Source organism: Juglans regia, chromosome 11, assembly GCF_001411555.2.
Source record: "Juglans regia cultivar Chandler chromosome 11, Walnut 2.0, whole genome shotgun sequence".
NCBI classification, from domain to species: domain Eukaryota; kingdom Viridiplantae; phylum Streptophyta; class Magnoliopsida; order Fagales; family Juglandaceae; genus Juglans; species Juglans regia.
The window spans coordinates 33291916-33317347 of NC_049911.1; the positions used below are offsets into that span (position 1 = coordinate 33291916).

Genomic DNA, 25432 nt, shown 5'->3' on the forward strand with positions numbered 1-25432 from the left:
TTCGATTAATAATAACAAGCTCTAGCTTTTTTGTAACCCTTGTGCAAAGAATAGTGAAAGCTATATCTTTTTTGAACTGATATTCTATTTAATTTTGTGATAAAAAAAATATAATATTAAATATTTATATCAAATTTTATTATTTAAAATTTTTATACGGTTAAGATCAGACATTTTAGAAAAAGTGAGGAGCATGTACATCTATCTTTTACTTATAACAAAATTATATTTACTGTTATAGAATGTACAAGTGTTGTGCATTTATTTTTAAAAAATATATAAATATAAGATTTATATAAAAAAAATTAAATTTAATAGTAAATTCCACTATATTTTTAAAAAAATAACGTGAAACTTGCATAACTCTATAATTATATGTTTGATATAATTTTATTTATCATCTCTATACATCACACATTTTATTTATTTTAAATTTTTTTTATAATAAATATGTGATATATAGATGATAAATAAAATAATTTAATTAGTTTAGCAAAAGTAAAATAAAAAATAATAATAAAAAATTTAAAATATATAAAATATATAATGTGAAATGATGAATAACATTCTTGTATTGATAATGTTAAAAATAAAAAGGAATTCAAAAAAAAAAAAAAAAAAAGGCAGAAGCTGACAGCCCAACTCACCTTCCAACAAAGCAACAAGGAACAAATTTCTTCAACCTCCTTGGTTTTTTTTTTGTTAGATAAGATATAATGAATTGAAATTAAAGTTAAAATTTAAATAAAATATTATTAAAATATATATTTTAATAATATTTTTATTTAAAATTATAATAATTTAAAGAGATAAAGATAAAAATAAATTAAAAAGAATTATGAAACAAACTAGTTCATAAGAAGTCCGAATTTGTTTGTTTGTTCAGAAGAAGTGCGCAGGGAAAAGGAGCTCTCTCTCTCTCTCTCTCTCTCTCTCTCCCCTTCTCTGTATGGAGAGTTTTGTTCTCATTCTGATCTCCCAAACTGAGACGTCTCTCTGTCTTCATTTCCTCCACTAATTTTGCCCAAATTTTCTACCTTTTCTTCCTCCCTCTTACGTAGTTTCAGTTCCCTAATCCTCTTTCCTTCTATCTTCTTCTATAAATGCTCTGTTTCTTTGATTCCGCCTTTTGTTTTTCCTAAACTCTCTCTCTCTCTCTCTCTCTCTCTCTATCTGAATTCCGATCATTCTTCACCAAGCTTTAATTTTACTTAAACGGATAAACCTACTGTTGTCGGTTCTTTCTTCTGGAAAAGCAACTCAATTTTGTCGAAATAAATTTCTCTCGTCTTTTCCAAAACCATGTCGCAAACTCTGATCGAGCCGGCATTGCCGGAATCTTCTTCTTCTTCGAGTGATGGCTCTGTTTCTGAGAGATCTGTGGAGGAGAATCGTCAATTCTCGCATCTCAGAAGTGTGCAGTGGCGTAGAAATCTTGGAATTTTGCCCTCTCCTCCTTCCTCTTCCACTGATGATCTCCGTCGGGTCACCGCAGATTCTCGGAGGAGGTAATCTCAGCTCAATTATCTTTTCGTTTTTGTTTCTTTTCAAATTTATAGGTTTTCTCTGATTAAAAGACTTCGCGTGAATTTCTACGAGAGAGTTCTATCATTTGGATTTTTCCCATTCCTGGGCATGATTTCTCAAGCGGATGTTTTTGATTGGGGGATTTTGACGAGTTTAGCTTGTATATGATATTAAATAACAGTGCTTTTCATATAATAGCATTTGAAAGAGGGCGGTTAGCTGCATATTTGTCTTTTTTCTTATCTGAGACTTAGGGTTTATATCCTTTGGATTTGGTGGGTATTCGATATATATATATATATATATAATTTTTTTTTTTTTTGGGGTGGGGAGTGTTCTCCTATTCTTCGTAGTTTAAAAAAGAATTAGAGTTACTATTTCAAATCTATCTCGTGTTCTTAAAAGAAAAGAATTCTATCTCACGATCTATGTTAATTTCGTTCTTGTCAGATATGCTGGTTTGAGAAGGCGCCTCCTAGTTGATCCCCATATTCCCAAGGATGGAAGCAGTTCTCCTGATCTTGTAATGGACAATCCACTGTCACAAAACCCAGGTAAACTTTCATGTCTCTCTCATGCACCTTTCCAAGTTGAATCTGACCTTGGGAACCAGTTATAAATATGTGTTGTTGAAGCACATTCTTTCCTGAGCTTGATTTTAATATCACCTCATCCGTTAAGAGTTGTTTTTTTACTGTCTTCAGATTTCTATGTACAACATTTGTTTTGAGAGGCCAAATTAAGGCGTGCATCTTGATTTGGTTCTTGGCTTATTGTGGAAGGGATTATGCATGGGTATAACTCAGCCCAATAGTGATAGATAAAACAATAACAGCCCAATAGTGATAGACTTTATGTTCTTTCCATCGATGTACCTAATCCGATTCCTGGGTGATCTAGCTATCTCCTCACGGTTCAGTGACCTGTAATAAAGCATAAAGAATAATATTGAATCCACAAAGTATGTGCACCTTGTGTTCCTTGGTAGGCAAGTTAGTTATTAAGTATTTGATACAATCCCTAATCTATGTCATATGTATAATTTATTCTGTGCAGATAGTACCTGGAGTCGTTTCTTTCGAAACGCTGAGCTGGAGAAAATGGTTGACCAGGATTTGTCACGTTTATATCCGGAACATGGAAGCTATTTCCAGACACCTGGATGCCAAGGCATGTTACGACGAATCTTGTTGTTGTGGTGCCTGAGACATCCAGAGTATGGTTACAGACAAGGTGAATTGCTCTTGTCAAAGCAATACTTTTGTCAACTTAAGCATTATTGATCTAATATATCTGAGCCTTCACTCAATTATCTTCAGCTTTCAATTTCTTTATGATGTTTAACTTAAATGCATTGATTTCTGGTGGAGTATGATTTTGATTGTTGAGAAGTAGAGCCTAAATGGTATTTCATGGAAGTTTATCCCTGCACAGTTTTTAATATCATCTTTATTACTTCCTGGTTTTCTTTGTAGGGATGCATGAACTATTGGCTCCTCTATTATATGTTCTTCAAGTTGATGTGGAGCGACTCTCTCAAGTTCGAAAGCTTCATGAAGATCACTTCACTGACAAATTTGATGGCTTATCATTTCATGAAAATGATCTGACCTATAATTTTGATTTTAAAAAATCTCTAGACCCTATGGAAAATGAGAATGGAGACCATGGAAATGTGACAAAAGTTAAAAGTCTTGATGAGCTTGATCCTAACATACAAACTATTGTGTTGCTAAGCGATGCTTATGGGGCTGAAGGCGAACTTGGTATCGTCTTATCTGAGAAATTTATGGAACATGATGCATACTGCATGTTTGATGCTTTGATGAGTGGATCCTGTGGGTCAGTTGCAATGGCAGATTTCTTCTCTTCCACAGCTGCCGGTGGATCCCTCCCTAGCTTACCTCCTGTCCTCGAAGCATCTGCTGCATTATATCACCTGCTATCTATTGTTGACTCGTCTCTACACAGCCACCTTGTTGAGCTCGGGGTCGAACCCCAATACTTCGCGCTTCGCTGGTTACGGGTTTTATTTGGACGTGAATTTTCACTGGAAGACCTTTTAGTAATCTGGGATGAGATATTTGCATCAGATAATAGTAATTTAGACAAAATTGCTGAAGAGGACATAGGCTCCAGCTTTGGGCTCCTTAATTCAGCTCGGGGAGCATTTATTTCAGCGATGGCAGTTTCAATGTTACTTTATTTGAGATCCTCCCTGCTTGCCACTGAACATGCTACTTCCTGTCTTCAGAGATTATTAAACTTTCCTGCAAATGTCAATTTAAAGAAACTGATAGAAAAGGCAAAGTCCTTGCATGAGATTGCACTGAAGTCTAATCTCTCATCCTCATCTCCATTTGGTGGGGTTTTTAACCAGAGCAAATCAGCTGTTGTGAGAGGTCACAGCCTATCATCCGATTCTATTTCTCCAAAAACCCCTTTAAATCTGGTACCTGATAGCTACTGGGAAGAGAAGTGGAGAGTTTTACACAAGGCTGAAGAACTTGGGCAAGGTGAATTAAAGAAACAAATTTCAGCCCCGAAAAGAGGGTGGACAGAAAAAGTAAAAATGAGTCTCTCCAGAACAGGATCATCTCCAGCAAAGGTTGAGAGTGGCAAAAAGGAAAGCAAGCCATCTGTTAGGCGAAGTTTGATTGAAGATCTCTCTCGAGAACTGGGCTCAGATGAAGACATTGAGAAAGTATGCTGTGATGTAGTTTCAAGCCAGAAGGGCAATCTCTCTGTTGAAGTTGAGGTTGAGGTGGAAGGTGACAACGAGAAGGAAATTACTTGCTGTGCTGAAAGGAGATGTTCAAGTGGGAATACTGGCAGTGAAGAAAATTCATCTATTTTTTCGGACCCAACAAGTCCTCTTAGTGGGGCTAATGACCATGAAAATTACTCTGACAAAAGTAGTGTTGCATCAAACTTATCCCTTGATGAAAATGATGATCATTCAATGACCATCCCAGATGATCCATCTCTTCCAGTTTCTGATCACCCTGAAGATTTATGCCAAAAATCTGGATGCGACAATGGCTCCCCAGAAAATGCAGTGATAGGTTTAAAAGAACGAAAGCCTCTTTCAGGTAAATTGCAGTGGTTTTGGAAGTTTGGGCGGAATGCTTCTTGCGAGGGTACATCTGAGAAAGGAGGAGGTGCGCTTGAGGCTACAAAATCTGTTAGCAGTACAGATAACCAGGATAATACTGCTGGCTCTCTGACTGCTAATGCTTCTTGTAACTCTTCTGTTAGCTGCAAAGGAGATGCTATGGACCAGAATATGATGGGTACTTTGAGGAATCTTGGACAGTCTATGCTTGAACATATTCAGGTAAAATTAAAATTTTTGTTCCCCTAGAGTATGTTTGGGAGAATGCTTTTAATTTTGAGCAGAATGATTTTCTGTGGGTGAGGTTGAGATTATTGATGTTAGGAATATATCTAATAACTTAATTTTGCATGCTTCTCTCGGATAGAAACAGGTTAATTTGTTCAAAGATGATGTACTGCTATGAGATATAGAAGCTCATAATGTCTTTCTATAATTTAAGCGTTTAAATCAGCTTTGATAGTGTTTAAGCCCACTAATATTTAGTATAATCAAATGAGGAACTTGTTTGGTAGGTAAACGAATGGATCGTGGCATTGGGTAAACCATGTTATTTTTCTTTTTACCACAGGATACTTGCTGTATTAAATGAATACGCAAGAAGTTTCTTTGAAACTTATGGAGGTTTATGGATTAGCTTCCAATTGTATCTTGTAATTTTTGGGGTGCCTCTAGAATGATTATTTCCCTGTAGTTTAACACACACTCTCTCTCTCTCTCTCTCTCTCTCTCTCTCTCTCTCTCGGGTGGTTACTGAGATCCTTGTGAACTGATAAGTTTTTTGTGTTACAGGTAATTGAAACCGTCTTCCAGCAAGATCGGGGTCAGGTGGGATCATTGGAGAACTCATCTAAAAATGGCTTGGTTGAAAAAGGACAAGTTACGGCCGTGACAGCTCTCAAGGAGCTACGGAAAATCAGCAATCTTTTATCCGAGATGTGAGCTGCTTGCTTTTTATTTACATCGACCTGTATATATATATATATATATATATACAGGTCTTGTAAGTTGTAATTAGTAATTACTATTCTTTGGAGCCAAAATAAAACAGAGTTCCTTCATCTTCTTTCTTCCGCATTTTATGATAAATTTTTAAATCTGAATTTTAATGTCTTAGAGAGACCAACATGTATATACGAGTATTTTGTGTAATAATTTTGTAGATTATAAAATGTCTTTAGAGGATGCCAAGTTGTTTTGAGGAACTGATTTGTAGTGAATATATATATATATAGCTTCATCAACTTTCTTTCTTTTAGCCTGTCGTTTTCAGGAGATCCAAAGGGCTCAAACAAATCTCAAATTGCCCTTCGGTTAATTGGATAATGCTTAGCTTGTAAGACAGTTGATACATTTAGGCTGACAAGGTACTGACTGGGCTTTGCAACTATTTGTTCGACTGCAGAACCCCCGACTAACTATCTTGCCCAAATTTAATATGAATAAATATAGATAAAAGTTATTATTGAAAGTATTTATTTTGTATACATGATGTGACATTATATAAACTACACATCTCTTCAAATGAGTGTTAGAAACAATTAACTAGAAGCAATTACATAGTGAGTGTAAAATGTACATTATTATAATGATTTCTCTCTAGCATTACTTATTTAATATTATTATTCTTTTTTAACTATCTTGCCGATTCATTCAGTCGCAAGTCTGAGTTTTGTTTACTCATAAAAATATTGAATTCGTACAACTCGGTTTAACCAAGCTCAGTTTGATTTTATGTACCCTGCTTATTTATATACATTTTCTTTTATTTAATGGCTATATTTTTCGATCGATTTCTCTGTTTACCACCGATAATAAATGGGTTGATTGGTTAGCACCGAAATTAAAATCTAAAGTACGGTTTGAATAGTGAGATGCAATTACTTTTAACGAAAGTTGAAAATTAAATAAAATATTATTTTTTAATATTATTATTATTTTAAAATTTAAAAAAATTAAATTATTTATTATATTTTATATAAAAATTTAAAAAAATTATAATAATGATATGAAATGAGATAAAACACTTCTTGATTCTGAACGAGAAAGTGAAAGATGTTGTGCCGTGTGAACCAATTGATTATTTTTCGAGATCATGGGTTTAAATCTTTCCACCGCCAATAGCCCCCCCCCCCCCATATGGTCTTTCATCCATAGTCTGTTTATAATAAAATCATTATAAGGTTTCTACATCTGGAGAAACTGAAGCATTAGAAGAAATTTAAAAGGTTGGAACAAACTAACTATTTGAGCCAACATTGAAAAACAGAATGATGTTCAAGTTATTTGGAGGATTCCCATGTTGATAAAAGCACATGACGGGAAAACAAGCAAACCAAACTTATCATTACTTTCAGAAAACCCAAAGTAAGAGCTTCTCCGCCAAAATACAACACTACGTTTTTTTTTTTTAAAAAAAAAAAAAATGCTTCCTTCTGAATTGATTAGAAGGGGCTCACCTGAAAAGTACGATTTAATCTATGTTGTGAAAGCCTGGGAGAAGGGAATTAATAAAACCGAAGACAATCATCTGGATCTCCTTCACAATTCCCCACCAATGATTAACACCATGGCCCCCACCAGGTTCTGCCACATTCTCATTCTCAACCGCCAGATTTCCATCGTTTGCTGGCTGATTCTCGACCTGAGCTCCAGGTTGACCTTCTGCCATGCATTGATGAAACAAACAGCATTTTGTTATGTAATCACTCACGCTGCTGATCATTGTGTGTATGTTTCCAGTTCTAAAAAATATTTCTTTTACATTAGGAATTACCACCTTATCCTTCCAAATTGAAGTAAAAGAATGCAGGATTTGATTTGGTACAGTGGTGCTATGGTGCACCACTGGCTATCATCATTGCCTCCACCAGGTTGAAACTCAAACCTCCATCCTTATAAGAAATACTGATATTTAAATACACGACTCAATAACCCACCACATGGATTAAACCCACGACTTCACCATCCACACTTTACATGGGAAGAGATGCCATTTGGTCCAAGGCCTAAAGACTTGGACCAAATGGCATCTATCACAAGTAGGAACATATGTAAAAGCAATGATAATGTTGATTAAGAACAATGATAATGTTGATTAAGACTTGGACCAAATGGCATCTATCACAAGTAGGACCAATCAGTCAATGTGGCAACTTATCACAAGTAGGAACATATGTAAGAACAATGATAATGTTGATTAAGACTGTTGGCTCCCTATATGGCCAGTAAAAGCAATCAGCAATCCATCTGATTAGGTTCAGAGCTGAGGAAGGAATTGACTAGCCTAAACTGTATTGTGCACGGCTTTTGGACAGAAGGACAAATACGTTTTAGTACATATGTCTATGTACGTGACACATTTACAAAGGTAAGTTGCTCACGGGAGGCTTGAGGCCCAACCACGGTTCAAGACATCTTAGAAAAAAATCAAGATTATTACTGATATTAAGGCTGCAATAAGCCAAACTCAACTCAACTCTGCTAGTTTGTTTGCTAGTGCCTGATCTAGAGACCAAAGTTCAGGCTCATTCAAAATAGAGCCAACACCAAGCAACTTCTGAATCATCTGAAGTTGTACGGCTTGCTTTGAGCTCCAGACGAGCTCAAGCTGTGTCCCTTTTGACAGAGCCAACCTGATCAACCAGAAGTTCAGCCACTCAGGTTGATTGCAGCCCCACTTGTGTTTTAAATATCTCCGTGTACATGCTATTTCTTTCTAGTAGAGAATAATATGTAAACTACCTGCCAAAGAAAGTTAATGAAAAACATTTTTTATACACTACTTTTTTTATGATAAGTATGCACTCAAGTTTACATAAAGAAAGTAGAATATACCTACTACAGCAGCATTCTCAACTCCCTGTCCTGCAGCAGCCGGAACATTATCAGCCCTGACAGCAGGCCTTGGTGGATGGTGAGGCGCAGCTGCTCTCTGCATGCCTTGTGACAGCCACCGTACTATTGGAGTCAGAGCTCCAGTTTGGTATCTGTCACACCCAACATCTAATATATTCAGCTTTCCCTCGTACAAATTTAATCATTTTAGCAAAAACAAAATTCGATACACACCCACATCCATAAAACATTTGGTCACACACATTGGTCAGCTTACTTATCCATCCAAACCATTTACATAAATCTCCAAATAACAAGAGATCAGAATACTATACATTCGACATGGGTTAATTGACCAAATGATAAAATCTTAGCTTGTATTTGAATGGCGTACAATATTGGATATGTTGGCCTAAAAGTACTTGGCTAAGTCATCAAGGATTTTATTAAAGAAATCAATAGGCATAGCCCATGTACACAAGATGTATACCTATAAGTACATCTATTTTTAATAAAAAGGTATTGTATTTATATTTTTAAAGTCATTTCCTCTTGTATATGTTTTTCTTAATCATAAAATTGTGTAAATTGTTCTAGAGGCTTACCAAAGCCCCTATGAAAATTGAAGATACATAATCGACCTTGATAGGGGGTGGATGTGTATGACACACACCCACGTGCATGTTTACATGTGTCTGTGGGTGCACAAGTAACATTGTCGCCACTAAAAACTAAAACTGTTTCCACCAAGCATTTTTCTAATGTGTACGAGTCCAATACACCACAGGTGGCAGAGGTCATGAACAAGCCTCGGATTGAAAATAGTTAAGAGGTTTACATACTTACAGGTAGACAAGTGAAGCAAAAAACACAAGAACAATGAGCCTGTGTCTTGATCCATCTTGGTTGAACAAATAGATTACTGCTGCCAGCTTTAGAATAAGCAACAAATCAAGCTGAAAAGCAATTTGAAATCTCCTTACAACGACTTGTCTTTGAGGTGCAGGCTGTTGCCCTACTTCCCCATGTTCTTCACCCACAGCCCCAACCCCAGCCTCAGAACTGTGTCTACTGTTGATGGCACCCATACAACCATGATAAGAAAAAGGGGGCAATCGTTCAGTACATTTAATATATTAAAATAATCCAAGAAAACATATCACCCCTCTATCAGGCCCCCGAAGAGGAAAAGGGAAAAAGAGGGGGGCTGTAACTGAGTTGTCAGCGAAAACTGCTAGATCTGACAGTAATTAGCATACACTAAATTTGGATTAACTTAGTTGCTAGTGGCTAGTGGAGTTACATATTTTTAACATCAACCAGAACAAGAACAATTTATTATATATTGAGATGCAAAAAAAGGTTTATATGGGAATTTTCTTGTGTTTAGTCCTAGAAAAAGAGACTGCTTTTCTAATTCCAACCGGGTTGATTTAGAGCACAGCTGCATTTCTCACTTCAGCAATTAAAATGGAGGACTTGCTGATATTTGTAGCCTAACATGATCTTCAGATATGGCATAAAGCTTCACTTCAGTCACACAAATGGTGAACTGTTGCAAGCAATAATTGCCACTCCATAAATAACCAGGAAGTTAATCATCAACACCATGGCTCTCTGAACCCAACAAAGCCTCAAATAATCAAGTCTAAGGAAAAATCCTCCGGTACCCCAGTGGCAATCACATCTTCTGTCACAATCAACATCCCTGTCCTTGATCATCTGGTGCATGAACTTAAGAAAGAACCTACCCCTTCTCATTTCTTAACTTGCTGACATTATGACTAACAAAGAATAAAGTAGTTATTTGAGAGTACAATATTAAACTATAATATATTTCACAAGTTTATGGAACAGATTCATCATAAACATTTTGTTTCATGATTAAATTAATTACAGTAAGTTACAAATAATAGTTATCTATACATCCATGCATGCACACATACACTCACAAACACATCTACCCACAAATATGCACACCAGCATATCTCACTATAAAGCATCTGAATAATTATGGATGAATCTATTTTTGTACCAATTTACCCTATCTGAACCAATGCTTAGTATCAGAACAGTAGAATTTTAATAGTAGTCACAATGATCAGTCTTTAAACAAAAACAAACTACCATTGTAGTGCTTACGTTGGTATATTGTAGGTAAGGGGTATAAGAGCGTTAGATGGAAGTCCAGAAACAGGCCCCATATATGGGAAAGTAGGAACGGCATAAATGCCAGCTCCACGATTAATCTGTTCCTGATTTTGTAAGGTATTTAAGCCTGGAATAAGAGCAGGGTACATGACTGGGAACATCGGAAAAACACCATTTTGGCAAGCTGGAAAACTGGAGAATAGTGGAACCTGAGAATAATGAAGCAATGAAGTGATTAGGACAGAAGCCCAAAGTAAGCCACCTCTCTAATGCATGAAGATAAATATATTTTCATACGTGTTTCGAACCATAGAGCAAAACATGACATGCATATTCTCCAATATTCGTTTCCCGTTGAATATACAAAAATCAAGAGCTTCCGCATGCCCACTCAATGTTCATCCTTAATATAACAAAGATTTAAGAAAGCAATACAAGGTTGAGGGAGTCCCCTCCAGATGAAAGGTAGAAGCAGTAGGGAAATGTAATATAGGCGACCACTCTGTCTTTCTCTCTTAATTATTTTTAGCAAGGAACTGTACCCAGAATTGCCTGCCTTCTACTGATTAAGTAATATAGTAATGCATTTGTACAAGAGTGGAGCTTATCCTTCACCTACTCTGTACCTCCTCCTTCACCCACAATGTAATAATGCATTCGTACGAGAATGGAGCTTATCCAACACCCTGTATCAGTACTCGTGCAGATTCTGTAGTCTCACGTCTCATAATTTTCCGCGTAGGGGCTTTAAGCATATTTTATGTTAACCAGCCAAAAAAAAGTTCTATTGCCAATTTTTTCCTTTTTAAATTTATTAAATACACGCACTTAAGGCCCCCACATTAATATATGCAAATTACAGATACAATTGTTTCCTAACTCGTAAACCCTAATATTAACCACTTCATGCCAATATGCTGAAGATTAGGAGCCATATGCAGACTTCCCCTCCCCCGACCTTGTTTTCAAAAACTGGGCTGGTCCATATAAGCCATCGTGAGCAGCTCAAATCCAAGTAAATATTAACAACTTTGAGGACAATACTTCTGAATTATACAATATGAGAGCATTTCCAATGGTCTATCTAAACTTTTATCTAAAATAGCTAATAGAAAAGCACTTTATCTATTAGCTAATAGCCTAATAGTTCTTGAAATGTAATCTCCAATAGTATAACTATTCTTTCTCTATATGATCTAAATATTTGACTTATAAAAAAAAATGATCTAAATATTATTCTTTTTTTCCTTTTAAAAAAGAAATAAAAGAATAAAAGGACGAAAACAAAGAAATAGAGGATAAAAGGAAGAAAGAGGGAACGTGATCATGAGATATATAAAGATATAAAGGATAAACGAAAGAAAGAAATAAAAAAAAAAAAAATCAATATTCTCTCTTAATGATGTATGCAAAATGGCTAAACCGTTGGAAATGCTCTAAGCGGGCTGAAAACTGGCATCAATCACCAACTGCAATTTTAGAGTTTAGAAGCAAGCGTCTCGCGTTATCAACCTTTTCGTCTAGATTCACGTCAGAAGAAAAAAAAAAAAAAAGTATACACACGGAGAGCTGCTGCTGCGAAATAACGGATGCCTTGACTCACAATATAGTTGTTCTAAAGCTCCATTATAGCAAGAAAGAAGCATGATCTGAGAATTTACGTAGATGCAAAAGCCCTAATTAGGAACGCAGAATACAAGAGGCATCAAATTCTCTCTCTTTTTTCTATGCTAAATTCAAAGGATTAACGCATCGTAGAAAAAAAAGAAATTTGAGGAATTGCTAAACTGGAAAAAGAATCGTAGGGAACCTGAGATTGCGGGAGAATGTCTTCAGAGGTAGATTCCTGGGTAGTAGCAGCAGAAGAAGACGACGATGAAGGAGGAGAAGGAAAGGGAGAAGTAGACTGAGAGCGCGACGAAACCAATTCGGGATCTACCGCCATTTACTTACTAGAGATCTCTATCAGGAGAGATCGGTTTCTTGCAATGGCAACTGACGGGGATTGCTCTGAAACTTTAATAAAAAGTATTGCCTACAGTGAAATGACCAAAAACACCCTCAACACAACCCACTTCCCTCTTATTTCAAAATTTATTTTTATTTTCTCTCTCCTAACCCGTGTCGGGCAATGCCTCCCGGCCCCTCGCCCATCCTCGGGCGTTGATTGTTGAGGGAGTAGCGATTGCGGCCGACAGTGCAGATTTGGCCGTGAAGGAGAGAGGATCCGTGAGGGAGAGGATATGCGAGAAAGAGAGCAACGGTCAGTGTAGACAGTCAGTGTGGGCTGAAGAAGGAAGGTATGGCCGAGGGGTGGACGTTTGGTGTGCTCATGGGTGGCGGCACGCAGCTATAGGTGACGGAATGTGAGCTGCGATGTGGGTGCGTGGGATTGGACTACTGGTGTGCATGCGGAAGAGCTACGGGCCTTGAGCTGGGGGAGGAAGACGGGCTCGGTGGTGGTGGAAGGCCGAATCGGCGGCGACGACGGATCTAGGTTGCGGCGGGGACACGGCTGAGAAGAGAAAAAGGGGAAGGAGAGGGGGGGAAACGGGTGAGTGGGTTTTTGAAAAAAAAAAATGATTAAATTGTGACACGTAAGGTATGCTACAAATCAGCCTTGAACAAGGACTGATCCGTAGCATTATTCTAAATTTTAAAAAAAATAAATTTAATATTAAATTATATTAATCTACATCATATATAAAATTTGTATACAAACTAGACATTTTCATAAATATTGTGCATACGAGAATAGTTTCATTTCATTTAATCTTATCATTACAAATTTTTTAAATTTCATATAAAATAGAATAAACAATTCAATTTTTTTCAAATCTTAAAACAATAATAATATTAAAAAATAATATTTTATCTATATTTTATTTAATTTATAATTTTTATCTCAAATCATCTCATCTCAACTCACTATTTAAATCCTCCCTTAATCGAAACACGATCCCTAAGGAATATGTGCGCCTAAAGTTCGAATCTTCATCCTGGAAAAGCATAACTAACATATCCATGTTCAATTCCAAAGGATTGACCTCCTAAATTCCTCAATATATTATATTTGAATTTTACTATACTTTTGTATATTCTTTGCATATCTTACTGACGTAATTGACCCAATCAATTATTTTATATTAAAAAAATTACTTAATCAATCACATTAATAAAATATACAAAAAAAAATATACAAATATGACTACACTTAAATTTTTTTATTATATTTACATCATCTCAGAAGTTCTAACTTATCTCTTCATTGCCCTTTTAATGGAAAAGAAGAAGGTGATGAGATTTGAACAGTAAATTAAAATTAGATGAGTTGAAATAAAAGTTAAATAAAATATTATTAAAATATTATTTTTTTAATATTATTATTATTTAAAAAATTAAAAAATTAATTATATTTTGAGTAAAAATTAAAAAAATATATATAAAAATTAAATAAAATGAGATAAATTGAAATAAATCCAACAGGCCAAAAACTTTAAGGTTAATTTTTTGACAGATTACATCTGCGTTCCTCTCACGAGAGAGATCCGAAATTTGCATCCCCATACTCTCAACCGCACCTAAAAATAAAAAAAAAAAACGGAACTTCCAAGTCGAATGCAAAGTGCATGGTTTAATATTAGTTTGACTACACAAAATCAAACTATCTTATCTCATATAATAATTATAATTTTTTTAAACTTTTAAATAAAATATAATAAACAATCTAACTTTTCAAATTTTAAAATAAAAATAATATTTTATTTAACTTTCAATAAAATATTTTATCCCATGTGAATTGCGTAACCAAAAGAAACATAAGGACACAAAATGTTAAAAAGGACACAAAATTCCTTAATTTCGATTCTTCATTCAATAAAATTAGTATTTGCGAGCCCCAGTCTCCTACAAGAGTTCGAAACCCAATGTTTTTTATTTTTATTTTTAAATTTGGCAATGACCATATTTACTCAAATACGCGGGAAGAGAGTCCCATCAAAGAAACACATCATTATGAAGAATTGTGATAAGAAAAACCATCTTATGAATTTTAAAAGATGCATCGACTTCGTTGTTGACAGAAATATAAACAGCAGAAAAGTAATTACTTTTGTAGCAATGCATGAGGCAGACAGGGTTTGACAATCGGAGGAGCAAAAGAGCAAAACCCCTACCCCAAAACTGCCATAATTACACCTGCACAACCTTCTTCCATAACACTCGCTAACCTTATGCAAGCCCAGCTGCTCCTTTCTGCTCTTTCTACAATGGTTAGCAAGCCTGCAAGTTCCAACCACAATAACTGTGATTACCATTTCGATTTTTGTTTTTTCATTTTCCCAGCCATACAATAACTGTCATAGGGGAAAGAAAGAAGCTGATATCATTCACAAGGGTCACATGAACAAGGAAAACCAGCACCGGTGACCTCAGGTGAATGTACTTACCACAGTCACCATTCTGTCAAGGGATGTGCTGTTTATCCTTCCTCATCCTCAGATCCCCTTTTTTCTGCTGAATTTTTCAGAACTTTCACCTTTACCTCCTCCACCTCTGCTGAACCCTTGTCCTCCAACTCCACCTTTATTGAATCAGCAGCTACATTACCTTAAAAAAAGAAAAATATATATGGGTTTATATTACGACAGAGATTACACCATAGCAGTGGACTATTAAAATTGGAAATATTCTATCCCAACATAATAATGGAAAAAATTGTAATACATGTTAAAGCCTTTTTTTAAATAACAAATTCTAATGACATTAAATTTGTAAATTAGATAAAAAGATAGTGATGACTCGTACATGCTTTATTCATATGAATCACCTAATGACATCTTAAATTTGTAAACTAAACTAAAGACTAATGATGACACTTTTTTGATAAGTGACTAATAATGACACTTAACACGTATTATCCCTGTGGTGAAATAATATCAGTTCCTTACATTACAGACAAGATGCTCAACGAGTCAGGTGTACTGTCCTTCCAGTTGAGATCAGATGGTCATGGCTTGAGAATTGTCTCCACATAGCAGAGACTCGTTAACATAAAATCCAACCAGTGAATGCATAATTTTCAAGATTTTACAAAAGGAAAGCTTCAAAGTTCATCATTCTCGAACCATGCCCCCTCCTCCCAGAAAAGAAAAAAAAATTATAAAAAACCCCTCAGAAAGAGAAGGGTTCATCCACTACCTGGAAAACTGCTTCCCATATTTCAAGTCTAATCTCATACATCAATTATAGCTATCGTCAACACTTGGCACTGATGCTTTTGGACCATTATCACATCATCTTGGAATTATCAGTACAATAATCTTTAAGATCCTAAATGATTAAAACTTTCCTTCAATTTTCTTTCCCAAAATAACTCAAGTGCATCTACTCTCATTTGCATCTAATGGGTATTTAAGGACTCTTTCAAATAATCATGTAGCAAACATTGTTGCATTGTCTACCAGAACTTTCTTATATCACTTTTCATCAATCCAGTAGAGGATCCAAGCCAATCAATGGAAAGGTTACACGTAGGTATGTACCAAGAAGAATCGTTTGATTGTCTCAGAAGATAGCTCAGGGTGAACCATTTCAGTTGTCCTCTTTCAACCTTCAAGATCAAAGTAATGATAACGGTAATGAGGTTCGTAATTCTGCAACCTACATGAAATGGCTATCATCCTAACAATTGATTCTTTCCAGCTGAAGAAAAATGACATGAAATAGAATCCAAGCTTCCTTTGTTTTCATTTAAACCCACCCACCCACCCCCCGGCACGAGGCCGCCCAACCAAATTCAGTACAGTTTTGAACTTGATCGGAAGAAAATTACGATCCTATCACTTGGATTTCTCAACAAGCGATAGAATTTATTGTAACTAAATAAACCGGTGTCATCAACTTAAAGTAAACAAGATTATACTTCGAATTCAGTTTAAAAGGGATCCTACTTGGCGATGATAAAAACAAGAGATTCCACATAGTCAGTAATGGTGCGACTACCTTGTGAAATTGTCTGTAGCTGGCGCTTGATATGAGCAATCCTTGTGCGTGATTGGCTGGAGAAGTGAGCCAACAAAGCTTTCCATACTTTGTACGAGCTATCCAAGCCATACACACTAGAGACCAATGTCTCGTTGATAGAGGAAAGAATACAGCTAAGAAGAGCTTGGTCTTTCCTGAACCAAAGCTGGATTTGGTGTATTGTCAAGCAAATTCTTGTTGGGTGTGGTTTCTGAGCCATCCACGAAACCCATCAGAAAATTGCTTCTTAGAAATGGCATAAACAATGATTGCCATCCTGAGTAGTTGGGTCCTTCAAGCTTGAAGGAAACAGGGGAGGGATGGTGCGGCTTCAATGATCCAGATGTGCCGTTGCTTTCAGGGTGAAGGGAAGAGGAGTTTGTGTTGGGTGAGGCCATTTGCGGAAGTGTAAACCAGGAAAAGAAAGCGTGAGCTTAAATTCCAGCTGATACCATGTAAGATAATAAAAGGAAGGACTGAAAGTGTTCGGCTTGGATACCGAATCACATATAATTCACATTGATTTATAATATGAATTTACAATTCGGGTGAGTTTCGTACGGGAGTGCAACACGCACATGCAGAGAAGTTTACAACAGAAAAGTATTTGAATTCAAAAATAATGAGCTGTACAGAATCGTAACAGCCTAAAGACTTGGTCAAAGCTTGATCAATATCAGATACGCTAACACATAAGACCACCAAATTTGAAAGTTCCGAAATCCTCATAGAATAACCTACAGCTCCAATTTTTCATTTCTTTGTTTTCCTTTTTCTTGGCAGCCAAACAGAGCCAGCTTAACATAATACTAAATTCTCCCTATGTTTACCTGAAATTTCTTGGCAAAAACTGCTGATAAAAAAAAAAAAAGTTTCTTGGCAACAACTAGAGGTAACCTAATTATCATGATTGGAAAAGGTAGTGCTCTGAATCAACATAAAGCAAAGATGATACCAGAATTCTCTCGATTAAATAAAATCAGCATCTCAAACCTCAATTATCCTTTTCTTTTTAATCTGAACCTTTTGGCAGCCAAAAAGAAAGGGGGCATATATGAGGTACTAATACTAATTGATAAAAATACCGTCGAGGAAGAAAGAAGAGCAGGGCCAGCCACGCGAGGAGGTGAGGGAGAGGGACTCCTCCTGGTTGAGCTGGTCGGCAAGCTTTCCAACCAAATCGAACACCTTAGAGGTCCCAGGCCGCGGGGGGACCCAGAAGGAGGAACCCGGAACAAACGGCAGCCAATTCGGGGTCGACTTCTGCACGATGATCCGGTGGATCAAGTCGTCTAGCTTCTTCATCGCCAAGGCCCCGAATTCACCGTCATCGTCCGAAAAAGAGGAAGAGGAGGAAGAGGATGAGCTGGAAGAGGTGGGGTCCAGGTCGATCTCGATCAGTTGAGCCTGTCCGCTGGAGAAGGAACGGTGGGCCCAAGAACAGGTCACAGATAGTGCCCTGAAGGGAGCGGATCTGAGAGGAGAGCGGCGAAGTAGGCTTTGCGCGAGGATTCTGGCCATCGGAGACGAGACGGAGACTTATCGAGGTGTGGGTGTGAGAAGAAGGAATATATATACATATATCAGGTAGATAAGGAAAGTGTACGGATACTGTGATTGACGAGAAAGCAGTTTGGCACGTGGCAATGGTGTGGAGGTTAGGCGTCGTGCTGTTCTTACAATTCGAATAGCATTGTCCGGAGAGAGAGGGGGGTTATCATATGAACGCAAGTCCATATATAGTCAACATCATGCTATAAAGAAATTTGTGAATAATAAAAATATTTTATTAAATTTAATAAAATTGAGAATAAAAAATTAAATAAAAATATTATAAAATAAAAATATTATTAGAATATAATTTTATAATATGATTTTTATTTAAAAATTTAAAAAATTGAATTATTTTTTATATTTTGTTAAGAAGTTTGAAAAATTAATAATAATTAATTAAGTAATAATTAAATTAAAAATTAAAAATTAAAAAAATTCTCGAATGAGAGCTTATTGTAATTAAAAGTCTTCGAAAAATAATAATTTGAGTTGATTTTAATTTTCGCATGCGACTATATAATTGGATAGCTCGTAAATAATAAATATAATAAAAAATGAATAATAAGACCGTAATTTATGTAATCGAATACTTTGAGATTTGTTAATCAATCGCCAATACACACGATTCTCTCGAGTCTTTAAATTTTAGCTCAACAAATCATTTCTTAAAATTACTGTTAAGCATTTAAGCATGATATTTCGCAGCGGAAAAGGATTCCTATAGCCACGTCTACGGAGGAGGGTTGATACGCTTGCTGAACAAAGACAATGACAATACCAAAAAAAAAAAAAAAAAAAAAAAAAAAAAAAAAAAAAAACAAAAACTCCAAGATCCAAAAGTAGTTCTTAAAATCAAAATATAAAAACAGGAAGCTGACCAAACAACGTATCCATTTGCTTGCCTAAAATCAGTATCAAATGATTCTTCAATACAAAAAGACGTACAATCACGATTCATCTCAGAATACAAAAAATGAGATTATTAACCTTGAAGATAATAATTAAGGGGGGGAAAAAAGAATAGCTACTCCAAATAAATATAGAATACAATCAATTCAAGGAAACAGAAAAAACTAAACCTCCTAAATTAGATTGTGATTTCCCTGTTGTGGCATTGAACTCTGGGGGTAGCCATGGAATGGGTCCCCAAACGGATTAGATGAACCCATATACTGTGTGTGTTGAGGGTATTGAGATTGTTGAGGATATTGAGGTTGGTACTGGTAAGGTACCATCGACATGTTGTGTTGCTGTTGTTGAAACATCATTTGCTGTTGTTGGTGTTGCTGCTGTTGCTGAGCCAACATTGCCATCTGCACATTGGATGGGGGTGCTACGTTGTTGGACATGCCAAATGGATCATGTTGCTGATCAAAAGGATTTTGCATGGCCATTCCTCCATATCCATACCCTGCATCCTGCAGTTGTATTTGTCTCCTGGCAGCTTCATCTTCATACAAGCTATCGAGTAATAGCTTGTCAAACCCGCCCGCCTGCATCCAAAACCAAGTCGTGCTCATGAGTTTGAACGTAATAGTAATGATGTCAATGTAGAAACGGATCAATTAGGACCAACCGAGTTTTATCTCTTCAGTATTCAAAATAATTTATCCCAGTCTTATAGCAATTCAGTGAATACCAAATAAATTAATGAAATCAAAACTTTATCTCAAGCAAATTATACAAACCAATTTGCTTTCCACAAAGGGGGTGGTATTGTTGCTTGGTGTGGTAACTAGCGCTAGCTCCCAACCTGAAGTCCCGCCAATGTCTCTCAAATCACGGTAACTTGAAGCATCAGTCCCTGCATATTTCAGAAAAAAAATGTTCTCAATGAAAATAACTAATCAAATTGAATTGTGGGAGCGACTGGAAAGAAAAGATAAAAACAAAAGATTGTTAGATATAGTGACTTCATTTAAAGTGATAAAGATGTATCGAGAGGCCCCAAATTGGAAAACAGCAATCAGTGCTTCTAACGAAATGGACCATATTCATTCAATGAAGGAACTGTCATTACACCCTGCCATGGAGACATGTGCTCACTTAGATATAAAAAACCACGCAACCTACCAGGTGGAACTATTGCAAGAGCCAAAGCGTTGCTTTCCTCTAGTTCTGCAGCTTTTGGATTAATTTCATTCAGACCCTGAACAAAAAGGCGAAGATAATAAATTAAATAAAAGAGCATGTTCTATAGCTCACCAAATCAACTTCAAATGAAACATGAGCTACATAAATAAACAACTTACCAGCAGATCTCCAGTATCTTCAGTTGATATCAAAGGTGCAGGTTCCCCCTCCTCTTTCTCAGGCTCCTCAGTAACTACAAGTGGCTGTTCCTCTTCTTTTTCCTCTTGTTTTTCACTTTCAGAAGGTTCTTCAGGTCCATCAGCTTTCACAGTCAATCTTTCCGTCTCCTGATACTCCTGATGTTAGAAAGACATATCTATTAGAAGAGTAATGCTAGATACAGTCATGGATAGTATAAGCGTCGCGCACGCCTTTTGAAAAATAGTGAGGTCCACCATTAAATGTGGATCCCATATTTACTCACTTCTTTTCAAAAGGAGTACGCGACACTTGCCCAACACATGACTGCAAATATTATTTCTCCTATCAGAAACCCAAATACAAACAATTCCTGCATTACACACCTTTTATATTTAATATTAAATCATTATGGGTAAGGTTAAAATGAATAGAGGCTTTAAGCTAAGCAAATAAAACAAAATAAAATAACCATTATTTCAGAGTTCCAAAGAAGAACAGAAATTTTGAGAAAGAATTTGGAAAAGTAGGCAGCTCTGGAAAACTATTGTGTTACGTATTAATTAAGCTGAAAAGTTGGAGACTTGAGTAAAATCTAGGTAAATACATATCTGAAATTCCAGATTGCTTAGGTTTCTGATGTTCAGAATCAACTTTGGAATTGCAATAAATAGATCCAAGTGCAGAACTTAACCACATAAAGAAACATGAGCAAAAGTGATATATTATAAGGCCTAGGGTGGTAAAAATGTATTCTATTCTACCTATAAATTATATGCATGCCCAAACCTATTGGACCTGCTTAATAGCCTATTCAAAGACTGTCTCAGGATCCCCTAATGTAACCAGGCTGTCAAATATATAACAAAGAAACACAGATTCGAGGATGATTAAAGGCCAACTTGATACAGACATTTTCAGGAACTCAAGTTACAATATGATACTTGCAAATTGAAAAGCATCCATACTCAAAAATGGCATCTCAGTGATGCAGTAAAACTTCCTCCTAAATAGTTAATATGAAAAATGGTGGATGTTAGAATCCACTGCAACCATATCCTTCAAGTCATACATACTACAGTAAAACTAGGAATTATTTCCAGGTTATTGTTCTGAAATAATTTGGAAAGGATGGCCAGCAGTTCAGTCCTTTTGCTATGGTGAGTATGGAGAGTAAAACCAACACAGAAGGACAAGTAAAGATGACAGTAAGACATGAAGTGAAGATGTGACCGTTCAAAATGTCACCTACATAGATTGTCTGAGGACAATAGCCAGAAAGTAAACTCAAGCAAGCTAGAAAAGGTTATGATTAAGGGTAAAATGAAAATACTAAAACATTTATGCAACCAGCTCTGATGATGCAGCATTATTCTACTTCCTTGTAGAAATTCAATTTTCCAAGCCTGAGGAACAAAAGGGTTACAAAAATGAAGAGGCAAACAGATAGAAAGAATCACTTGTAAGATGAAGGTAAAAAGAGAAATTTCAACAGCAGATGTTTCCTTTGGTAATTTATTTATTTTTCTAATGCATTGTTTTCGAGAAATGTCAGACCTCCAAGGGCATCAAACTAGGCTCCTCTCATACATGAGCAGAAATTTCAAATTAATGAGCTTAAGTACATCATCTTACAAAAAAGGTTCAAGGCAAATAAGCTTCGAGTTATACTCAAATCATTGCAACCAAACACATGTATGTATGCAAGAAAGGCCGTAACCATATGCACACATTTTCTCACCAGTCTATTATTTACTGAACCTGTCTGAGGTGCTTCTTTTATATACTCTTCCATTGTTGCAAGAAATGATGGAGGAGGCTGCATAGTCCAAAAAAGAGAGCTGTGAACAAATTCATTTAGCGTCAAGTTAGATGTCATATCTTTGAGGCAAAAGATGTACCTGTCTCAATGTTGGAAACTGAAAGTTCCTAGCAAGATCCAAACCTTTGCAATAATCATAAAAATCAGCAAGATTTTCTGCCTGTATTACAATAGAACCTAAAGGTATCAGTTCACAAGGATGTCTATAAGTACATCCTTGTAGAACACAGGAAGAAATTCACTGCAATCTATATAGTACACCTGTTGGCCCGCTCTTTTGTATATATTGAGAGCTTTAACAGCATCATGTCTTGACATATCAAAGAACTGCAGGACAGTGTTGGGTAGATATTGTATTGTAGGGAAAAAAATTAAAAAAGGTACATAATACAATTGATTTGGTCCAAAAGGCACTTAATAGTTATAGTATAGTCCTACCATGTCCACGAGATTTATAATGCCATCATTGATCGCACAGTATATCTTAAAGCTTTCTTTCAATACCTACATGAACAATGGTGTTGAGACTCAAAGGTTACAAACGGGCATTGTAACAATTTGTTCCAAAAGTTTCAGAAAGCCAAAATGACAAATTCAATGCACAAAACCAGGTAATTATAGATCCAACAAAGATATACAAAATAAATACATAAGTTAACTACCCTTCAAGGAAAGTATCACTCAGAAATAAACAGGTACAAGACCTAACAAAACCATTGAAAATCCTATAAAAAGGGCAGCACATCTACGAACATGAACACGTGCACATGTTTTCTTTTAAAATATTTCAATTTTAATGCTAAGGGAGGTTAGCTGAGCTGAAACTGCATAAAGCTCTCCTCGAAAAATATAGATATACATATCATGCATACCAGGGCCAAGGCGTACTGTATGAGATAATTGCTATAAGCTGCTCCTTCAGGCTGGAAAACATAGCGCATATTAGAAAGGCCATCGTAGGACAACAAAATTGGCAATAATTCAGCAGGAAGTATATATCAAAGGCCAAAATACTAGCCTACAGAAAACCAACTGTACTGAGTAATCCATGTAAAAAGTTACCTGGCAACCAATAAGGCGGTAGAGAAGCTGCTGCAATGCAGGTAGCTGCTCCAATAGCTCATCACATCCCAACATCCGTGTTCTACTATGTACCTGTTACATCAAAGATATCTATTGTACTTTTAACCATGTTGAAAGGAATTTTTATTTGACTCAGAGTATGCCAAGAATCAACCTTGCTTGCTCCTGGCAATGACTTTGTCAAACGCTCTGACTCAATATCATATTTTAGGATTCTAAAACATTCAAGACGTTCCTCTAAAAATAGTGCATATGTCCGAACCCATGCAGAACAATCCCAAGCTGCAAAGATAAATTTGTTCTAAGGAGATTTGATTCTACTAAAAATAACAATGCATCTACAAATCAGACTAAAAAACAAACAAAAAAAAAAGGAAAACTACAACTGTAACTCATTAGGCAGAAGTAACTTACCGAGAGGGCTTGAATCATCTTTGAAATTGGATATTTGGAGGATGTGTCCTCTGTGTGAGTAATTCAGAAGATCCTCTCTAAATGTAGGATCACCCTCTCTTAATGTTCTGTGAATGACTATCAAAGTCTTTATAGCAACCTGCAGGCAGTGATGTGGTCATTTTGGTAAATTACTTAATATACCATGTTTGCTACAAAAAAAGTAGAACAGTTCTTCTAAGAGCAGTTTCTGAATCAGATCAACATATGGATGTGGTAAAGCATCTCCCTAGCATGATACCAATATCACTATAGTTGTGCAAAAGAAGCCATTTGAGATTTAAATTCCCACTTCTTCGGATAGAGAGGGCAAAAAGGAGGAAGGGGTGAATCCAATACAACGCTATTACATGTCTCAGAGTACCATATAATTTCATAGAACCTTAGAGAGTTCCAGCACTAAATGGCTATTGTTTCTTCATGATTTAAGTAATTCTCTATATTTAGAGGGCCACTGACCCTTTTTTTTCCCTCAATTTCCATTGTTTTATTTTCCCCTCACGACTCAACTTCACATCTTCGGCCTTGGCAGGGCAAACCTGCTCTCTCTCATTAACCAGTCACACTAGCGAAGCTGGTTTTCTAATGCATCCCTCCTCCATACAAAACTAGAATGTCCGATTGTTTGTCTTATATGGGTCTCTAGAAAAATAATAAGAAAATATTGACGAAGTACTTTAGAGGTTCTAAATTCCCAAAAATTTATACTTCTATCCATATGTGTTCCAGAAACAAGCAATTTAGAAGCCAAAAATAGCATACGAAGAATGATAAACAGAAATGAAGGCAAAGAAGAAGAGGCATTACAATCCAATTTTTTGTCTTGGCCAATCTCCTTGCCAGTGCGTGTATGCAGTAGGCCACATCAGCCCTCGGACATGCCACTGATGTCGCAGAAAAAATTCCTGCAATGAAGAAAGAAAGAACAGAAATGAGAGTAAAAGTTTGTCTGATATCGAAATCGAATCCTCAGAGATCCGAATCCTCAACGATATCGAATTGCTATATATATGAACATAAATTTTTAATGAAAGACTTTACTTCGAACATGACGTTCCTTAGGAGGGCACTCGACGTGATTGGTGGCCTTTACAATGGCAATGTCCAAATCCTTCCAACAAAGAAAACAATTGGTACAGAAATAACCAAAACAGAAAAAAAAAAAAAAAAAAAATCAAAACGTACGTTGACGAAAATCGGAAGGAAATAGATGGTATGGGATATACACATGACACAAACACACGTGTACCTTGAATTCGCTGTTGACCTTGGCGAGGCCAACCTTGGTGGAGTCCTTGAGAGCTCCATAGGCTTTCCTAAAGCTCGGAAACGTCCCCATTCTTGTTATGAATGCAGAAAACAATGCTCAATTTTATTGTTTCTAATCACAGAATGAGAATGAGAGAGGGAGAGAGAAGGAGGAGATGAATGTTCTTCTTCTTCTTCTTCTTTCTTCTCTCTCCGTAACCGTGTCGTGCCAACAACGAAATAACAACAACTCTCTCTCTCCTTCAATCTCCCTCGCTCTCTCCAAAATGTGCGCAACGAGAACGTACTAACAAAAATACTAAAATAGTAAAGGGTCTTTTCGTAAG

General features: G+C 36.2%; 4 protein-coding genes across 8 annotated transcripts; 1 reads left to right on the forward strand and 3 right to left on the reverse strand.

Moving 5' to 3' along the window:
• The first annotated feature begins 900 nt into the window (after nucleotides 1-900).
• On the forward strand, nucleotides 901-5827 carry LOC109003100. The gene is made up of 5 exons (XM_018981090.2): nucleotides 901-1508; nucleotides 1978-2081; nucleotides 2584-2760; nucleotides 3003-4864; nucleotides 5435-5827. Exons 1-5 carry the CDS (start codon nucleotides 1303-1305, stop codon nucleotides 5582-5584), a joined length of 2499 nt encoding a protein of 832 aa, XP_018836635.2. The 5' UTR covers nucleotides 901-1302; the 3' UTR covers nucleotides 5585-5827.
• A 1086-nt stretch (nucleotides 5828-6913) lies between these two features.
• On the reverse strand, nucleotides 6914-12617 carry LOC109003099. Of its 3 annotated transcripts, XM_035682981.1 has the most exons (6): nucleotides 12441-12547; nucleotides 12234-12279; nucleotides 10622-10839; nucleotides 9326-9550; nucleotides 8480-8631; nucleotides 6914-7306 (listed from the first exon to the last, which is right to left on the reverse strand). In XM_035682981.1, the coding sequence occupies exons 3-6, from the start codon at nucleotides 10789-10791 to the stop codon at nucleotides 7116-7118; spliced, it is 738 nt and encodes a 245-aa protein (XP_035538874.1). In that variant the 5' UTR covers nucleotides 10792-10839; nucleotides 12234-12279; nucleotides 12441-12547; the 3' UTR covers nucleotides 6914-7115. The 3 variants fall into 3 exon arrangements, with proteins under 3 accessions (XP_035538874.1, XP_018836633.1, XP_018836634.1); XM_018981088.2 differs by lacking the exon at nucleotides 12234-12279 and having other exon boundaries at nucleotides 12441-12617; XM_018981089.2 differs by lacking the exons at nucleotides 6914-7306; nucleotides 12234-12279 and adding an exon at nucleotides 7313-8386 and having other exon boundaries at nucleotides 12441-12617.
• A 2025-nt stretch (nucleotides 12618-14642) lies between these two features.
• On the reverse strand, nucleotides 14643-18362 carry LOC109003098. 3 transcript variants are annotated; one of them, XM_018981083.2, is made up of 3 exons: nucleotides 17740-18362; nucleotides 15079-15238; nucleotides 14643-14911 (listed from the first exon to the last, which is right to left on the reverse strand). In XM_018981083.2, the coding sequence occupies exons 1-2, from the start codon at nucleotides 18173-18175 to the stop codon at nucleotides 15111-15113; spliced, it is 564 nt and encodes a 187-aa protein (XP_018836628.2). In that variant the 5' UTR covers nucleotides 18176-18362; the 3' UTR covers nucleotides 14643-14911; nucleotides 15079-15110. The 3 variants fall into 3 exon arrangements, with proteins under 3 accessions (XP_018836628.2, XP_018836632.1, XP_018836631.2); XM_018981087.2 differs by having other exon boundaries at nucleotides 15168-15238; nucleotides 17740-18315; XM_018981086.2 differs by having other exon boundaries at nucleotides 14643-14985; nucleotides 17740-18310.
• A 671-nt stretch (nucleotides 18363-19033) lies between these two features.
• Nucleotides 19034-25374, reverse strand: LOC109003097 (putative clathrin assembly protein At5g57200). Its single transcript, XM_018981081.2, has 15 exons — nucleotides 25087-25374; nucleotides 24879-24948; nucleotides 24645-24742; nucleotides 23799-23937; nucleotides 23539-23666; nucleotides 23364-23456; nucleotides 23174-23224; nucleotides 22740-22805; nucleotides 22563-22628; nucleotides 22381-22461; nucleotides 22221-22298; nucleotides 20461-20637; nucleotides 20282-20357; nucleotides 19897-20012; nucleotides 19034-19701 (listed from the first exon to the last, which is right to left on the reverse strand). Exons 1-15 carry the CDS (start codon nucleotides 25174-25176, stop codon nucleotides 19291-19293), a joined length of 1740 nt encoding a protein of 579 aa, XP_018836626.1. The 5' UTR covers nucleotides 25177-25374; the 3' UTR covers nucleotides 19034-19290.
• Nucleotides 25375-25432: the final 58 nt, after the last annotated feature.

Excerpts from the sequence above, each read along its gene's own strand:
- LOC109003100 (XM_018981090.2), top strand. The coding sequence starts at position 1,303 with ATGTCGCAAACTCTGATCGAGCCGGCATTGCCGGAATCTTCTTCTTCT. Across the intron at positions 1,509-1,977 it reads ACCGCAGATTCTCGGAGGAG|ATATGCTGGTTTGAGAAGGC; the intron begins GTAATCTCAGCT and ends CGTTCTTGTCAG. Across the intron at positions 4,865-5,434 it reads CTATGCTTGAACATATTCAG|GTAATTGAAACCGTCTTCCA; the intron begins GTAAAATTAAAA and ends TTTGTGTTACAG.
- LOC109003099 (XM_018981088.2), bottom strand. The coding sequence starts at position 12,575 with ATGGCGGTAGATCCCGAATTGGTTTCGTCGCGCTCTCAGTCTACTTCT. Across the intron at positions 9,551-10,621 it reads CTTACCTACAATATACCAAC|TAGACACAGTTCTGAGGCTG; the intron begins GTAAGCACTACA and ends TGCCATCAACAG. Across the intron at positions 8,632-9,325 it reads TTTGCTTCACTTGTCTACCT|ATACCAAACTGGAGCTCTGA; the intron begins GTAAGTATGTAA and ends TGGGTGTGACAG.
- LOC109003098 (XM_018981083.2), bottom strand. The coding sequence starts at position 18,175 with ATGGCCAGAATCCTCGCGCAAAGCCTACTTCGCCGCTCTCCTCTCAGA. Across the intron at positions 15,239-17,739 it reads CTCTTCTTTCTTCCTCGACG|GTAATGTAGCTGCTGATTCA; the intron begins GTATTTTTATCA and ends TCTTTTTTTAAG.
- LOC109003097 (XM_018981081.2), bottom strand. The coding sequence starts at position 25,176 with ATGGGGACGTTTCCGAGCTTTAGGAAAGCCTATGGAGCTCTCAAGGAC. Across the intron at positions 24,743-24,878 it reads TAAGGAACGTCATGTTCGAA|GAATTTTTTCTGCGACATCA; the intron begins GTAAAGTCTTTC and ends TCTTCATTGCAG. Across the intron at positions 20,358-20,460 it reads AAGATACTGGAGATCTGCTG|GGTCTGAATGAAATTAATCC; the intron begins GTAAGTTGTTTA and ends CTTTTTGTTCAG.